Source organism: Symphalangus syndactylus, chromosome 22, assembly GCF_028878055.3.
Source record: "Symphalangus syndactylus isolate Jambi chromosome 22, NHGRI_mSymSyn1-v2.1_pri, whole genome shotgun sequence".
In the NCBI taxonomy this organism is placed as follows: domain Eukaryota; kingdom Metazoa; phylum Chordata; class Mammalia; order Primates; family Hylobatidae; genus Symphalangus; species Symphalangus syndactylus.
Genome location: NC_072444.2, coordinates 11,150,359 through 11,162,785, shown reverse-complemented (window position 1 = coordinate 11,162,785; position 12,427 = coordinate 11,150,359). Strand labels below are relative to the sequence as shown.

The following is a 12,427-nucleotide window of genomic DNA, read 5'->3' as shown; positions in this document are numbered from 1 at the left end:
CTGAGGGCTAGAGATGTTAAATGTCATGCCCAAAACCACACAGCTATGAGTGGATGGTAAAGCCAGGATTCACACCCTGGCCTGCCCGACTCCTTCCTGTGACTGGAATCCCAACTCTCCTGGAGGTCATATTGCTCCAGTGCCTGCATTTTGGCCTACACCTATATTTTGTTTGGCCTGCAAGATATAAGGGGTGTTTTTTGATTTGAGGTATGGTTTAGTAAGGTTTGGTAATTTGGCTGCTTTTAAAACCACTGGGGCCGAGTTGCTACGTAGCAGCTGTCAGCTGGAGCCAGGTAGCCGCTGTCCTCTGTGGACTGCTTGGAGGTTCCCACTCTGCCTGGCTTCACTCATTACTTGCCCAGCCTGTTGTGATTTTCCATACAGTGAGATGTGAGACTATACTTTTCCTCCCCCCACGTACGCTCCTGAGGGTCAGGTATCAGAATCACCTGTGGGGCTTTTTAAAGCTGTACTTCCCCTCCCCGACTCACCATCCCTACTATTCTGCCACTGGCAGTGGTGAGAGTTTCCTATAGGAATTTGTAGTTTCTCTATGTTGTATTAGGGTAAGAAAAAAGATCAACAACTTGAGCCGGGCGTGGTGGCTCACGCCTGTAATCCCAGCACTGTGGGAGGCTGAGGCAGGTGAATTGCCTGAGGTCAGGAGTTGGAGACCAGCCTGGCCAACATGATGAAACCTCATCTCTACTAAAAATACAAAGAATTAGCTGGGCGTGGTAGCAGACACCTGTAATCCCAGCTCCTCAGGAGGCTGAGGCAGGAGAATTGCTTGAGCCTGGGAGGCAGAGGTTGCACTGAGCCGAGATCGCACCATTGCACTCCAGCCTGGGCAACAAAAGCGAAACTCCGTCTCAAAAAAATAAATTAAAAAAAAAAAGGTCAACTTCCATATCCCTGTGTCCCAGTAGTGTCATGTGTGCCATACTAAACTGGAAAGACTATGGAATTAAGGTTAGAACTGGGTTCTGGTCTTGCCTCTGCCTCTAACCTACATGTAAGTCAATTGTCCTCTCAGGCCAGGCGTAGTGGCTCACGCCTGTAATCCCAGCACTTTGGGAGGCCAAGGTGGGAAGATCACTTGAGGCCAGAGTTTAAAACCAGCCTAGCCAACAGGGTGAAACTCTGTCTCTATAATACAAAAATTAGCCAGGCATGGTGGCGCACACCTGTAATTCCAGCTACCCGGGAAGCTGAGACATGAGAATTGCTTGAACCTGGGAGACGGAGGTTGCAGTGAGCCAAGATTGTGCCGCTGGCGAGACTCCATCTCAAAAAAAAAGAAGAAAATTGTCCTCTCAGAGCCTCGGTTTTCTCCTCTGTAAAATGGAGCTAATAATTCGTGTCCACCCACCGAAGTGCAGTAGGTGGCTCCAGTGAGATCATGACTGGTAACGTTCTTTGTAAACTGGGAGTTCACTTGTGCAGGATAGTTGGTGTCCTCAACCAAGCTGAGCATCCCTGACCTCTAGGAAGAGTCCACATTCCTGGGGGCCTGGCCTTGTGCTGTGGGCATACAATTTGTTTGAAGGAGAGAGCCCACGGGACTTTCTCTGAGGCTTGGATACAGTGCGTTGCTGGGGCCACCCTAACAGTGTGGCCCTTTCCCCCTCATCTACCTGGCACTCTTCTCCCTATGGAGGTGGACTGTGCTGGGCCATGTCTACCTTCTCCACAGGCTCCACGGGCATTGCTGGAGGGCTTGGAGAGCAACTGAGACTATGAAAAGACTATCTGAATAAAACCAACTAACCTTCAAAACTCTGCTAATCTAAACTGCAAGGTGTCTGTCTCTGTGTTTCAGAGGTGTGATTTGTTCATTCATTGCACAAAGTTCACTTAGCATTTGCTCTGTGCTAGGCCCTGCACTGGTTGCTGAAGGTAAACGGGCATTCCACAGACATAGGGTTATGATCGTTACCGAAGGAGCCCCTGGTGGCCTGAGCTCAGGGCATCTGAGGGATGCAATGGACAGTGACGCTGGAACAAATGATGGCTGTGCCTCCCATGTTAGGGTAGGGACTTTAGGCTTTATCTTGCAGGTAGGGAGCCTTTGAAGGTTTTTTGACAATGCCCAGGGAGGTTCCATTAGCTTAGGGGAGGAGGAGCAGGAAGATGAGAACATGAGGAGTTTAGTGTGGGATGTGTTGAGTTTGAGGCTCTGTGGAACATCCAGTGGTTGCTGTATGGTAGGCAGTTGGATTTATGAGCCAAGACTCAGGAAAGTTCTGGACTAGGGTTAGAGATCTGAGAGGTATTGGTAATTGATAGTTAGAGGATTGACTATGAATGGAACTGTACAGGCCAGGCACAGTTACTCACACCTTTGATCCCAGCACTTTGAGAGGCCCAGGCAAGAGGATCACTTGAGTCCAGGGATTCAAGAGCAGCCTGGGCAACATAGCGAGACCCCGTCTCTGCAAAAAATGTTTTAAAAACTAGCTGGGTGTGGTGGCACATGCCTCTAGTCTCAGCTACTTGCAAGGTTGAGGTGGGAGGATCACTCGAGCTCAGAGATTGAGGCTGCAGTGAGCCATGAATCATGCTGCTGTACTCCAGCCTGGGCAACACAGACCCTGTCTCAAAACGAAACAAAACAAAAAAGCCTTACAGAGTGTGGGGAGGAGAAGAATGAAATGTGGGGTGGTTCAGCCCCCTCAAGTTACAGATGAGCAAACAGGGCCCAGAGGAAAGCCGTTTGCTTATGGCCTCAGCAGTGTCATTCATCCATTCATTCAACAGATATTTATTGAATACCTGCCATGTACTAGGAGCTAGTTTAAGTGCTGGGATACAGCAGTGAGCAAAACACTCAGAGAGCTTACATTCCAATGGGCAGACTCAGAAAACAAATTAAATATTATGTTAAGTAGTGGGAAATGCTACAGATAAAAGTAAAGCAGTGTATTCTTTGATTTTAAAGGTAAGGAAAATAGGGCCGGGCGTGGTGGCTCACGCCTGTAATCCCAGCACTTTGGGAGGCCGAGGCGGGCAGATCACTTGAGGTCAGGAGTTTGAGACCAGCCTGACCAACATGGTGAAACCCCATCTCTACTAAAAATACAAAAATCAGCCAGGCATGGCGGCGGGTGCCTGTAATCCCAGCTACTTGGGAGGCTGAGGCAGGAGAAACGCTTGAACCCAGGAGGCAGAGGCTGCAGTGAGCTGAGATCGTGCCACTGCACTCCAGCCTGGGCGACAGAGGGAGACTCCATCTCAAAAAAAAAAAGAAATGACTTTTAAGATTTTGACCTAAGTAACAGGAAGGATGGAGTTGCCACAAGGTAAGATTATGTGATGAGTAGGTTTTAGGGGAGAATTGAGAGTTCAGTTTTGGACAGGTTAACTTAGGGCTACCTGTAGACACCTACACGGAGTCAGTAGCAGCAGCAGTAAGACCCTCATTTCAGCCCCTTCCCCTTCTCTCGGATGCCAGGTCCATGCACCCGTCCCTCTGCACCCTGTCTGTGTAACTTCCTAATCCCTGGCAGCTGACCTGGGCCACTAGCTGCCTCCCCACACTGAGAACTGACCCAGCCCCCTGCCCCTAGGTTGTGCACAGGGACCTGAAGCCCAGCAACATCCTGTATGTGGATGAGTCCGGGAATCCCGAGTGCCTGCGCATCTGTGACTTTGGTTTTGCCAAACAGTTGCGGGCTGAGAATGGGCTCCTCATGACACCTTGCTACACGGCCAACTTCGTGGCGCCCGAGGTGAGTGGCCCAGCCTCCTCAGCTGTAAGAGTGAGGGGGAATTGGAGGCTTTGTGCCCACTCCCAGAGGCCCCACATTAGCCAGGACTCCAGTCTCTGTGACCTTGGCCCAGCTGGCAAAGGAAGATCTAGCAGGTGCCTGGGACCCTTGTCCTGCCCTTGAGGGGAGTAACAGGAAACATCTGTGGCGACTTTCTACCGCCCCCCCAGACTGACCACCTCCCCTGCCCTGTTGCCAGGTGCTGAAGCGCCAGGGCTACGATGAAGGCTGCGACATCTGGAGCCTGGGCATTCTGCTTTACACCATGCTGGCAGGGTGAGTGCCCTGGCCTGGACCCTTCCCCACTCCTGCAGCCCTAGCATTTGGGCTGAGTGGTGCTTGTCTGATAGGAATGGCTCAGCCAGCCCTGCCCCAGAATGGTCTGGAAATAGAGACATGCTCCTGCCTCCGGGAGCTCTACCTTGGGAGTACCCCATCTGAGGGGGAGACAGAGTCTCCCACCGCAGCCCCAGCCCCGGTATGGAGGCCAGAGTCTGCACCTAGACCGTACGGGCTTTTCTGCAGATACACCCCATTTGCCAACGGTCCCAGTGACACACCAGAGGAAATCCTAACCCGGATTGGCAGTGGGAAGTTTACCCTCAGTGGGGGAAATTGGAACACAGTTTCAGAGACAGCCAAGGTGAGTCTGTACGGCCTGCGTGGGCTTATTTGGAGGAGGGAGGCAGGGTCCCATCCCAGGGCTTTTCAGCAGTTCATGAACAGCCTCATTTCTCCAAATGGATGTTCCACAAATCCCTGTTGCTGTATTTGTCCAAGTGGAAGATTCCCAGGCAGACCACCACCACCTCCGCACCTTGTTGGGGTAACCTGGTGATCATTCATTGGCGCTTCTCATTCTGGACCCTGTGGGGGCACCGAGGGCTGCATCATCACAGTCCCGGCCTTGTGGAAACCTAGTGTAGTGAGGGATACAGGTTTGCACACAAGGGGCAGACATGCCTGGAGGCACAGATAGGTGGACGCTCTTGGCCAGGGGTGTGGACCGTGGAGACACAGAACAGAGCAACTGGCCATGCCTAACAGAGCCTCCTCGGAGGAAGTAGCATGTGAGCTTTCAGTATTAGGAACAGTTTTTGGTTACTGGGAACCCGTATGCCAGACAGAGTTGAACCCTCTATGTACGGCCACCTCACATCAACCTGTGAGGCAGGGAGTGGTTATTCCTATTTCTCAGCAGGGAAACTGAGGCTCAGAGAGTTGAAGGAACTTGCCCAGGGCACTCACTTGATGAGTGCAAAAGGCGGGTTTTGAACCTGAATCTGTCTGACCCCAAACCTGAGGCTTTTCCCACCTTCCCACATGGCTTTTTGAAGGCAAAGGAGAAATGGAAAGGTGTTCCAGGACGAAGGGCCTAGAGCAGCGAAGGCCCAGCGACAGGAACCTTGGCTGTGTGCGGGGAGCCCTGGAGCAGAGTGGAGAACGGATCCCAGGGGCTGCTGCAAGGGTTCAGGCGGGAGCTAGCAGGAGATGGTTGCCCTCCTGTGCCCCATCAGGGGCCTGCTCCCCTACAGCCCTCCCACCACCCCCTTGCCCACTGTGTCCCCAGGACCTGGTGTCCAAGATGCTACACGTGGATCCCCACCAGCGCCTCACAGCTAAGCAGGTTCTGCAGCATCCATGGGTCACCCAGAAAGACAAGCTTCCCCAAAGCCAGCTGTCCCACCAGGACCTACAGCTTGTGAAGGTATGGCCACCCTTGGGCTGCTGGGCATCTGGGGGGGTCAGCCCAAGGTGGCATGGTCAGGGACTTGTGAAAGAGCCAGGCAATGCCATGTCTGTACCAAGCACCATGAGGTGGAACATAGGAGAAGAAGACACAGCCCTGCCGTCAGGGAGCCTAACACGCTACAGTGTCACGGTGCACTCAAAGCCCCCAGTCCTCTGGAAGACACAGCTGCTGACCTCTGAATCCTCCAGTCTGATGGGGGAGGCAGGACCCATGACCATAAAGGACCACTGAGGCTGGATTAACAGTGGGCTAGGCTGGGCGCGGTGGCTCACACCTGTAATCCCAGCATTTTGGGAGGCCGAGGTGGGTGGATCACAAGGTCAGGAGTTCAAGACCAGCCTGACCAAGATGGTGAAACCCCATCTCTACTAAAAATACAAAAATTAGCCAGGCATGGTAGCAGGTGCCTGTAATCCCAGCCATTTGGGAGGCTGAGACAGGAGAATCACTTGAACCCTGGGGGCGGAGGTTGCTGTGAGCCAAGATTGTGCCACTGCGCTCCAGCCTGGGTGACAGAGTGAGACTCTATCTCAAAAAAAAACAAAAACAAAAACAAAACAAAAAACAGTGGGCTGTGGAACACTGAGAGGGGCTGGCCTACCCTTGGGGCATGCATCCCCTCCCTGCTACATCTCCCACCATTGTGACCTGACCTCCCCCATTCTCTTTCAGGGAGCCATGGCTGCCACGTACTCCGCACTCAACAGCTCCAAGCCCACCCCCCAGCTGAAGCCCATTGAGTCATCCATCCTGGCCCAGCGGCGAGTGAGAAAGTTGCCATCCACTACCCTGTGAGGCACCAGGACATTCAGGCCACAGGGCGGTGCTAGCTTGACGGAGGCAGCATGCTTCCCAGAGGGGGCAAGCCGGAGCCACAGGGCCAGAGGGAGCTGGAACCCGGGGGGCCGGGGAAGCCGCCAGCTCAGAACACCCCTAGTGAGGGTGTGAGAAGTGCCTTCTCCTTCCCCAGGATGGACTCTTCTCTGCTCAGGCTCTGCTGGTGGAAAGCGATTCACTGTATAAACTCTTTTTTATGGAAAAAATGGCATCGACCACCATGGATTTTTACAAGATCCATTTGCCTTTCTGGGAGCAGAAACAGCCATTGCAGCCCCAGGAGGGGAACTGAGTCACGTTGGGGCTCTCTGAGACTCTTTAGAGCAGCTTTGGGATCCCACCCTGGGGACCCCCACGACTGGCCATCTGTAGCCATCTGCACACACCTCCGAGACAGTCCAGTGTCACCTCTCTCAGAGCCTCTGGCTGTTTAGCAGAACTCATTCTATCCCCAATCAGCTCCTTTTCCGTTCTGTTCTGCTGGGAGTTCTAGAACCACTTCCTGCTACAGGAGGGGACTCATGCCCTGCTGGCTTCCAGCTTCAGGCACCAGCATCCACCTCGGCTCTGCCAGTGGATCCCCTGCGGTCAGGCTGGGCAGCCCCAGAGAGCGGATGTGGAAAGCACTTTTTGGCTGACTTCATTTGGGGTTGGCAACAGGACAGAGTTCACAGGAGGCCAGTGGGCGGGCCATGAGGGACAGGGGCTTTTTTCATTTCTTCTTCAGCTGGTTACTCAGGGTTCGTCTGTCCATGGCCTTTCTAATAAACTGTTGAGTTGAAGCACGCTCTCCTCCACTCTTCATCCCTGAATTTACCCTCTCTGTGCTATTGGATGTTGAAGACATTGGCAGTGACAGAAAATGGGCCAGGGCCAGTTAGCCCAGCTGCTTGGAACCAGGTCATCTGGGGAGTGTGTGGGAATCCCGCTGGCCTGGCCCACGCGTTCCTGCCAGGGGATTCCATTGTGGTATTGATAACAGTATTATTAGCCACTGGTGACCAAGTGCCAGGCACTATGCCTGGGCCTCACATGAATATCTCATTTAATCTTAACCCTGTGAGGTAGATGCTCTATATTATCCCTGTTTTATAGATGGGGAAACAGGCTCAAGTTGGGGAATGACATTTTCTCATGCAGTATTTTCTGAGCACTCATTCTGGCCCTGTTCTGGATGCTGATGAACCAGGTAAAGAACAAGGTCATTCTGTCCAGGGGTCTTACCTCCCAGTAGGGGAAACGGACACTTAACAAGCCATGGTCAGCTACTGATAAGACACATGTAGAATTAAACTGGGGTGAGAAATTGGGTGATCAGGGAAGGCCATTCTGGGGAGGTAACCCAGGAGCTGAGATCTGAATGGTGCAAAGGGGTCAGCCAAGACTGGCAGGCAGAGGGCAGTCAGGACAAAGGCCATGAGGGGGAAACGGGCTCAGTGTGCTCAGGGATGAGAGGAGGCTGATGTAGCTGTGACCCCAGAGCCAGGCGTTTGCCCAAGATGAGGCTGGAAAGGAGGCAGAGGCCAGCTGTGCTAGGCACTGTAGGCCAGGATTAGGCGTGCGTTTAATTCTGAGTGAGGTGCAAGCTCCTAAAATAATTTGAGCAGGAAAGTGACACGATTTGATCATGGTTTGATTCACATTTTTAAAAGATCACTCTGGGCCAGATGCAGTGGTTCACACCTGTTATCCCACCACTTTGGGAGGCCGAGGCAGGCAGATCACTTGAGGTCAGGAGTTCAAGACCAGCCTGGCCAACATGGCGAAACTCTCTCTACTAAAAATACGAAAATTAGCTGGGTGCGGTGGCACATGCCTGTAGTCCCATCAGCTCTCAAGGCTGCGGCATGAGAATTGCTTGAACCTGGGAGGCAGAGGTTGCAGTGAGCTGCGATCGCACCACTGCACTCCAGCCAGGCGACAGAGCGAGACTGTCTCAAAAAAATAAAAGATCACTCTGACTGCTCTGTAGAGAATTTGGGCAGTGAGGTGGGGAGGCAGCAGGGAAGCAGGGTGACCAGGTCGGTGGCTACTGCAGTAGCAAGAGATGAGGTGGCTTGGACTAGGGTGGTGGAGTGGAGATTGGGATGGAGTGGATGGGGTCAGGATATGCTTTGGAGGTAAAGTAGACAGCACTTGCTGGCAGTTTGCATGCAGAGGATAAGGGAAACAGGAGATTCAAGGATATCTTCTAGATTTGGGGGGAAAGAGTTTTAGGAGAAGCATTGGAGAGAAATAGGTTTGAGAAAAATTTTTAGAGCTCTGTGGGAGGTAACTTTTAAATATCCAAATGGCCAGGCATGGTGGCTCACACCTGTAATCCCAGCACTTTGGGAGGCCAAGGCAGGTGGATCACCTGAAGTTGAGAGTTCAAGACCAGCTTGACCAACATGGAGAAGCCCTGTCTCTACTAAAAGAAATACAAAATTAGACCGGGCGCGGTGGCTCACGCCTGTAATCCCAGCACTTTGGGAGGCCGAGGCGGGCGGATCAGGAGGTCAGGAGATTGAGACAATCCTGGCTAACATGGTGAAACCCCATCTCTACCAAAAATAGAAAAAATTAGCCGGGCCTAGTGGTGGGCACCTGTAATCCCAGCTACTCAGGAGGCTGAGGAAGGAGAATAGCGTGAACCCAGGAGGTGGAGCTTGCAGTGAGCCGAGATCGCACCACTGCACTCCAGCCTGGGCGACAGAGCGAGACTCCATCTCAAAAAATAAGTAAATAAATAAAAATAAAAATATCCAAATGGAGATGTCAAATAAGAGTTGTAATTAGACGTTGAAGTTCTAGGGAGAGATCTGGACTGTAAAGATAAATTTGGAAGTCATCAGCTTGGAGAAAGTTTGCAAAGCCAAGAGACGGGGCTTCTGAGAGTGTGGTGCACGTACCAGTAGCATTGGCATCATCTGGGAGCTGGGTAGAAGTGCTGAATCTCAGGCCTGTCCCCAGACCTGGTTAATAGGAATCTATCTTATAACAAGGTCTACATGTGATTTCTGTGCATATTAAAGTTTGAGAAGTGCTGTTCTAGGGACTGAACAAAGACGAGGGGGTGGGGGGATGCCTGTGCTGAGCCCTGGAGCACCAGCAAGGGACACTCAGGGATGACAGCCAGAGGACCCCCCCACCCCCAGTCTGGCAAGATTCCAAGCCTTATGAACCAGGCCTTCGTTTCCATTACTTCTCAGCCTCCTCACTTTACAGATTTTAGAAAGCCAGGGCCTTAGAGGTGAATAAGTCCTGTTATGATGGAAGGAGATTCTGAAAACAGCAGCTAAGTTTCGGGGCTGGCCTAAGTGTACAGATTCTAAGCCCGGCAGCCTCCCCACAGGAGCAAGGAGGGTGCTGTTTGGGCCCCATGGGCTCAGAAGCCCTCCTGTGCAACCTGTGACACTTACGTGGTACTTAGCCCCAATCCATGTCCTGTGTGTTTCACTTCTTGGAGACTTGGTTTCCCCGTCTTGGAACCAACATTTCCTGTCCCACCCATCACCCAGGGTTGTCTCCCCTGGACCCCATCACCCAGCTGGAATCCTGAGCACCACCCTGCCTCCTTCCCCCCACTTCTGCATCCTGGCACCATCAATTCTGTTTCCTAAATATTTAGAGGATCCATCCCCTCCTCTCCATCCTCCCTGCCCTTCTCATATTTTTGTTCTTCCAGTAGCCTACTAAATCTCTCCAGACTTTTGTGTCCCCAACACCCTCCATTTACAATCACAAATCTGACCCAGCATCTGCCCTGAAGTGACTCCTCACTGTCTACAAGATAGAGCTGAGGCATCCTCGCTTGAATTCAGTGCCCTGTGTGATCTGGCCCCCACCAAGATCCCAGTGTCAGCTCTGTAACTTGTCCCCAAACTGCTCACAAGACCCAAACCTGCCATGCTCCTGCCTCCACTGGATTCTGCTGCCACATGTGCCCCGCTAATTTCCCATCCTTTAGGAATATTCAAATGACACCTCCGGGGAGCCAACTAGGACACCCCAAACTGTGTTTGGTGACCTTTGGGGTCCCCAGACCCCGCTCCGTGCCCCATTTCTGTGTATACCACACTTTTGGAAACAGCTGATGATGTGTTTTCTCCCCACTAGTCTGTGAACCTGAGGGTGTGGGCTGTGCTTTGTTCATTCCATATCCTGCGCACCTGGCACACAGCTTTTTGGTCCTCAGCTAGTGTTTGTTGAATGGGTGAGTGAACGAGAGCAGACTTGATGGTGCTGGGGGAAGCATAGAGCTGGAGCCTGACAGGCATCTGGGGTGGAAGGGAAGCTGGTGCTCTGAGGCATTGAGCAGTTAGTGTCTTGCTCCGGGCACCAGAAGGAAGATTCAAGAACCAGGAAATGGTGGTGGATGGGTGGGTGGGGTGGGAGTCCATAGGTTTCTCAGCAGCCAAACCTCGAAATCCTAACATTTCACCTCTGTGGGCTTCAGTTGCCGCACTTGCTGAATGGGGATAATTGTTGCCCACCTCACAGCATCACCTGAAGATCAAATGAGTGTGTGAATATGAATGTGTTTAGGAAGGTAAAAAGCTTTGCAATTAGGCTTATTATAGTTTTCACAGGTTGGGACAGCCCCCCAGGGACTCACCGGACTCCAGAAACGCAGTTCCCAGCCACCAGCACCTCCAGTAGGAACTTTCCTCTCTGACTGCTGACTGCCTGGACAAAACCCACTAATAGGCTGGGCATGGTGGATCACGCTTATAGTCCGAGCACTTTGGGAGGCCAAAGCAGGAGAGTCGTTTGAGGCCAGGAGTTTGTGACCATCCTGGGCAATGTAGTGAGACCCAAGATCCTGTTTCTATTTAAAGAAATAAAAAGTAAAAATGTTTTTAAACCCACTAATGAGAGTGTATATTCAAGGCAACTTGAATCTATGCTCCCAGGAAATATTTTAAATAAGTAAAAAAAAACACTAATAGCAATAACCCAGCTTGGGAAAACAAATGATCAATCCTCATGTCCCCAAGTTCCACAGTCACTCTTCCTTTTTTTTGAGAGTCTTGTTCTGTCACCCAAGCTTGCTGCAACCTCTGCTTTACAGGCTCAAGTGATCCTCCCACCTCAGCCTAACAAGCTGGGACTACAGGTGTGCGCCACCATACCTGGCTAATTTATTTTATTTTATTTTGTAGAAACGGGTTCTCGCTATGTTGCCCAGGCTGGCCACTCTTCCCTTTAATGCCCAGATAACAACCCCTGAGCACTCACCCTGCAGAATGTTCCCTCCCATAAAATAGTGGCTCCCATCTATCAATCAAATGCTCGTGACGGGAGTGCTGGGCACCAAGTGCTTCCCTTACTTTATTTCCATTTGATCCTCATTATGAGGGAGATGTGATAATTTCACACACAAGAAAATTGAGGATTGGAAATTAAATGACTTGCCAGAGGACCCAGCTAAGAGGCAGAGCAGGACTCAAATCAAGATCTCTATGTTTCTGAAACTCACACTTCACCGGTGTGCTGTCCAGCCTCTCTGCTTCTGAAAATGCCCAAGACCTAGTCGCATGTTCCACAGATCTGTCTGGTGACCACCCTTCCCCTCAGCCAGCCAGGTGATCATAAAGTTCCCATAACATTGGGGTCCGGTGTCAATTAGAGGGCACAGTTGGAAAGTTCTATTTCCCAGCTGGCAAGCTGTAAAAAACAAGATGGGGAATTTGGGGAGTTTCCTACAGACATTCTCAGAAGGTAGAGAGTTCCCATCACCTGTGCTGCACACGCAGTGCACTAATGACGTGTTGAGGTCTTAGAGGAGATTCCTCTTCCCATAGGGAACTGTTTAGATGATCTCACATGTCCCCTTTGGGTCAGAGACTCAGATTCTCAGTTGATGCAGACATCAAAATCCCTGAGGATTTTTTGCATTTTACCCACTTACGTATCATGTTTTCCATGATTATTTCAGAGACAGGCCCCCATAGAGAAAAGGATGGTTTCCTACATATGTTAAATAATTCAATCAGTTAGCACCTTGGTTAACACATGGATTTAATTCACTCACTCACCCTGTAATGAAAGGCCACAAAGAACGCACCGACCCATGATTGGT

At 51.4% G+C, this 12,427-nt stretch overlaps 1 protein-coding gene across 7 annotated transcripts in view; it reads left to right on the top strand.

The window, feature by feature from the left end:
- The window catches only part of RPS6KA1 (ribosomal protein S6 kinase A1), a 67,983-nt gene extending 60,838 nt beyond the window's left edge, over positions 1 to 7,145 (top strand). For 6 of the 7 annotated variants that reach the window (XM_063631429.1, XM_055261184.1, XM_063631430.1 and 3 more), the window contains 5 exons: positions 3,573 to 3,734; positions 3,973 to 4,049; positions 4,299 to 4,416; positions 5,344 to 5,481; positions 6,199 to 7,145. In XM_063631429.1, coding sequence (XP_063487499.1) covers positions 3,573 to 3,734; positions 3,973 to 4,049; positions 4,299 to 4,416; positions 5,344 to 5,481; positions 6,199 to 6,321 — 618 coding nt within the window. In that variant the 3' untranslated portion in view covers positions 6,322 to 7,145. The other variant, XM_063631431.1, reaches the window with a different exon arrangement.
- The last annotated feature ends 5,282 nt before the right edge of the window (positions 7,146 to 12,427 follow it).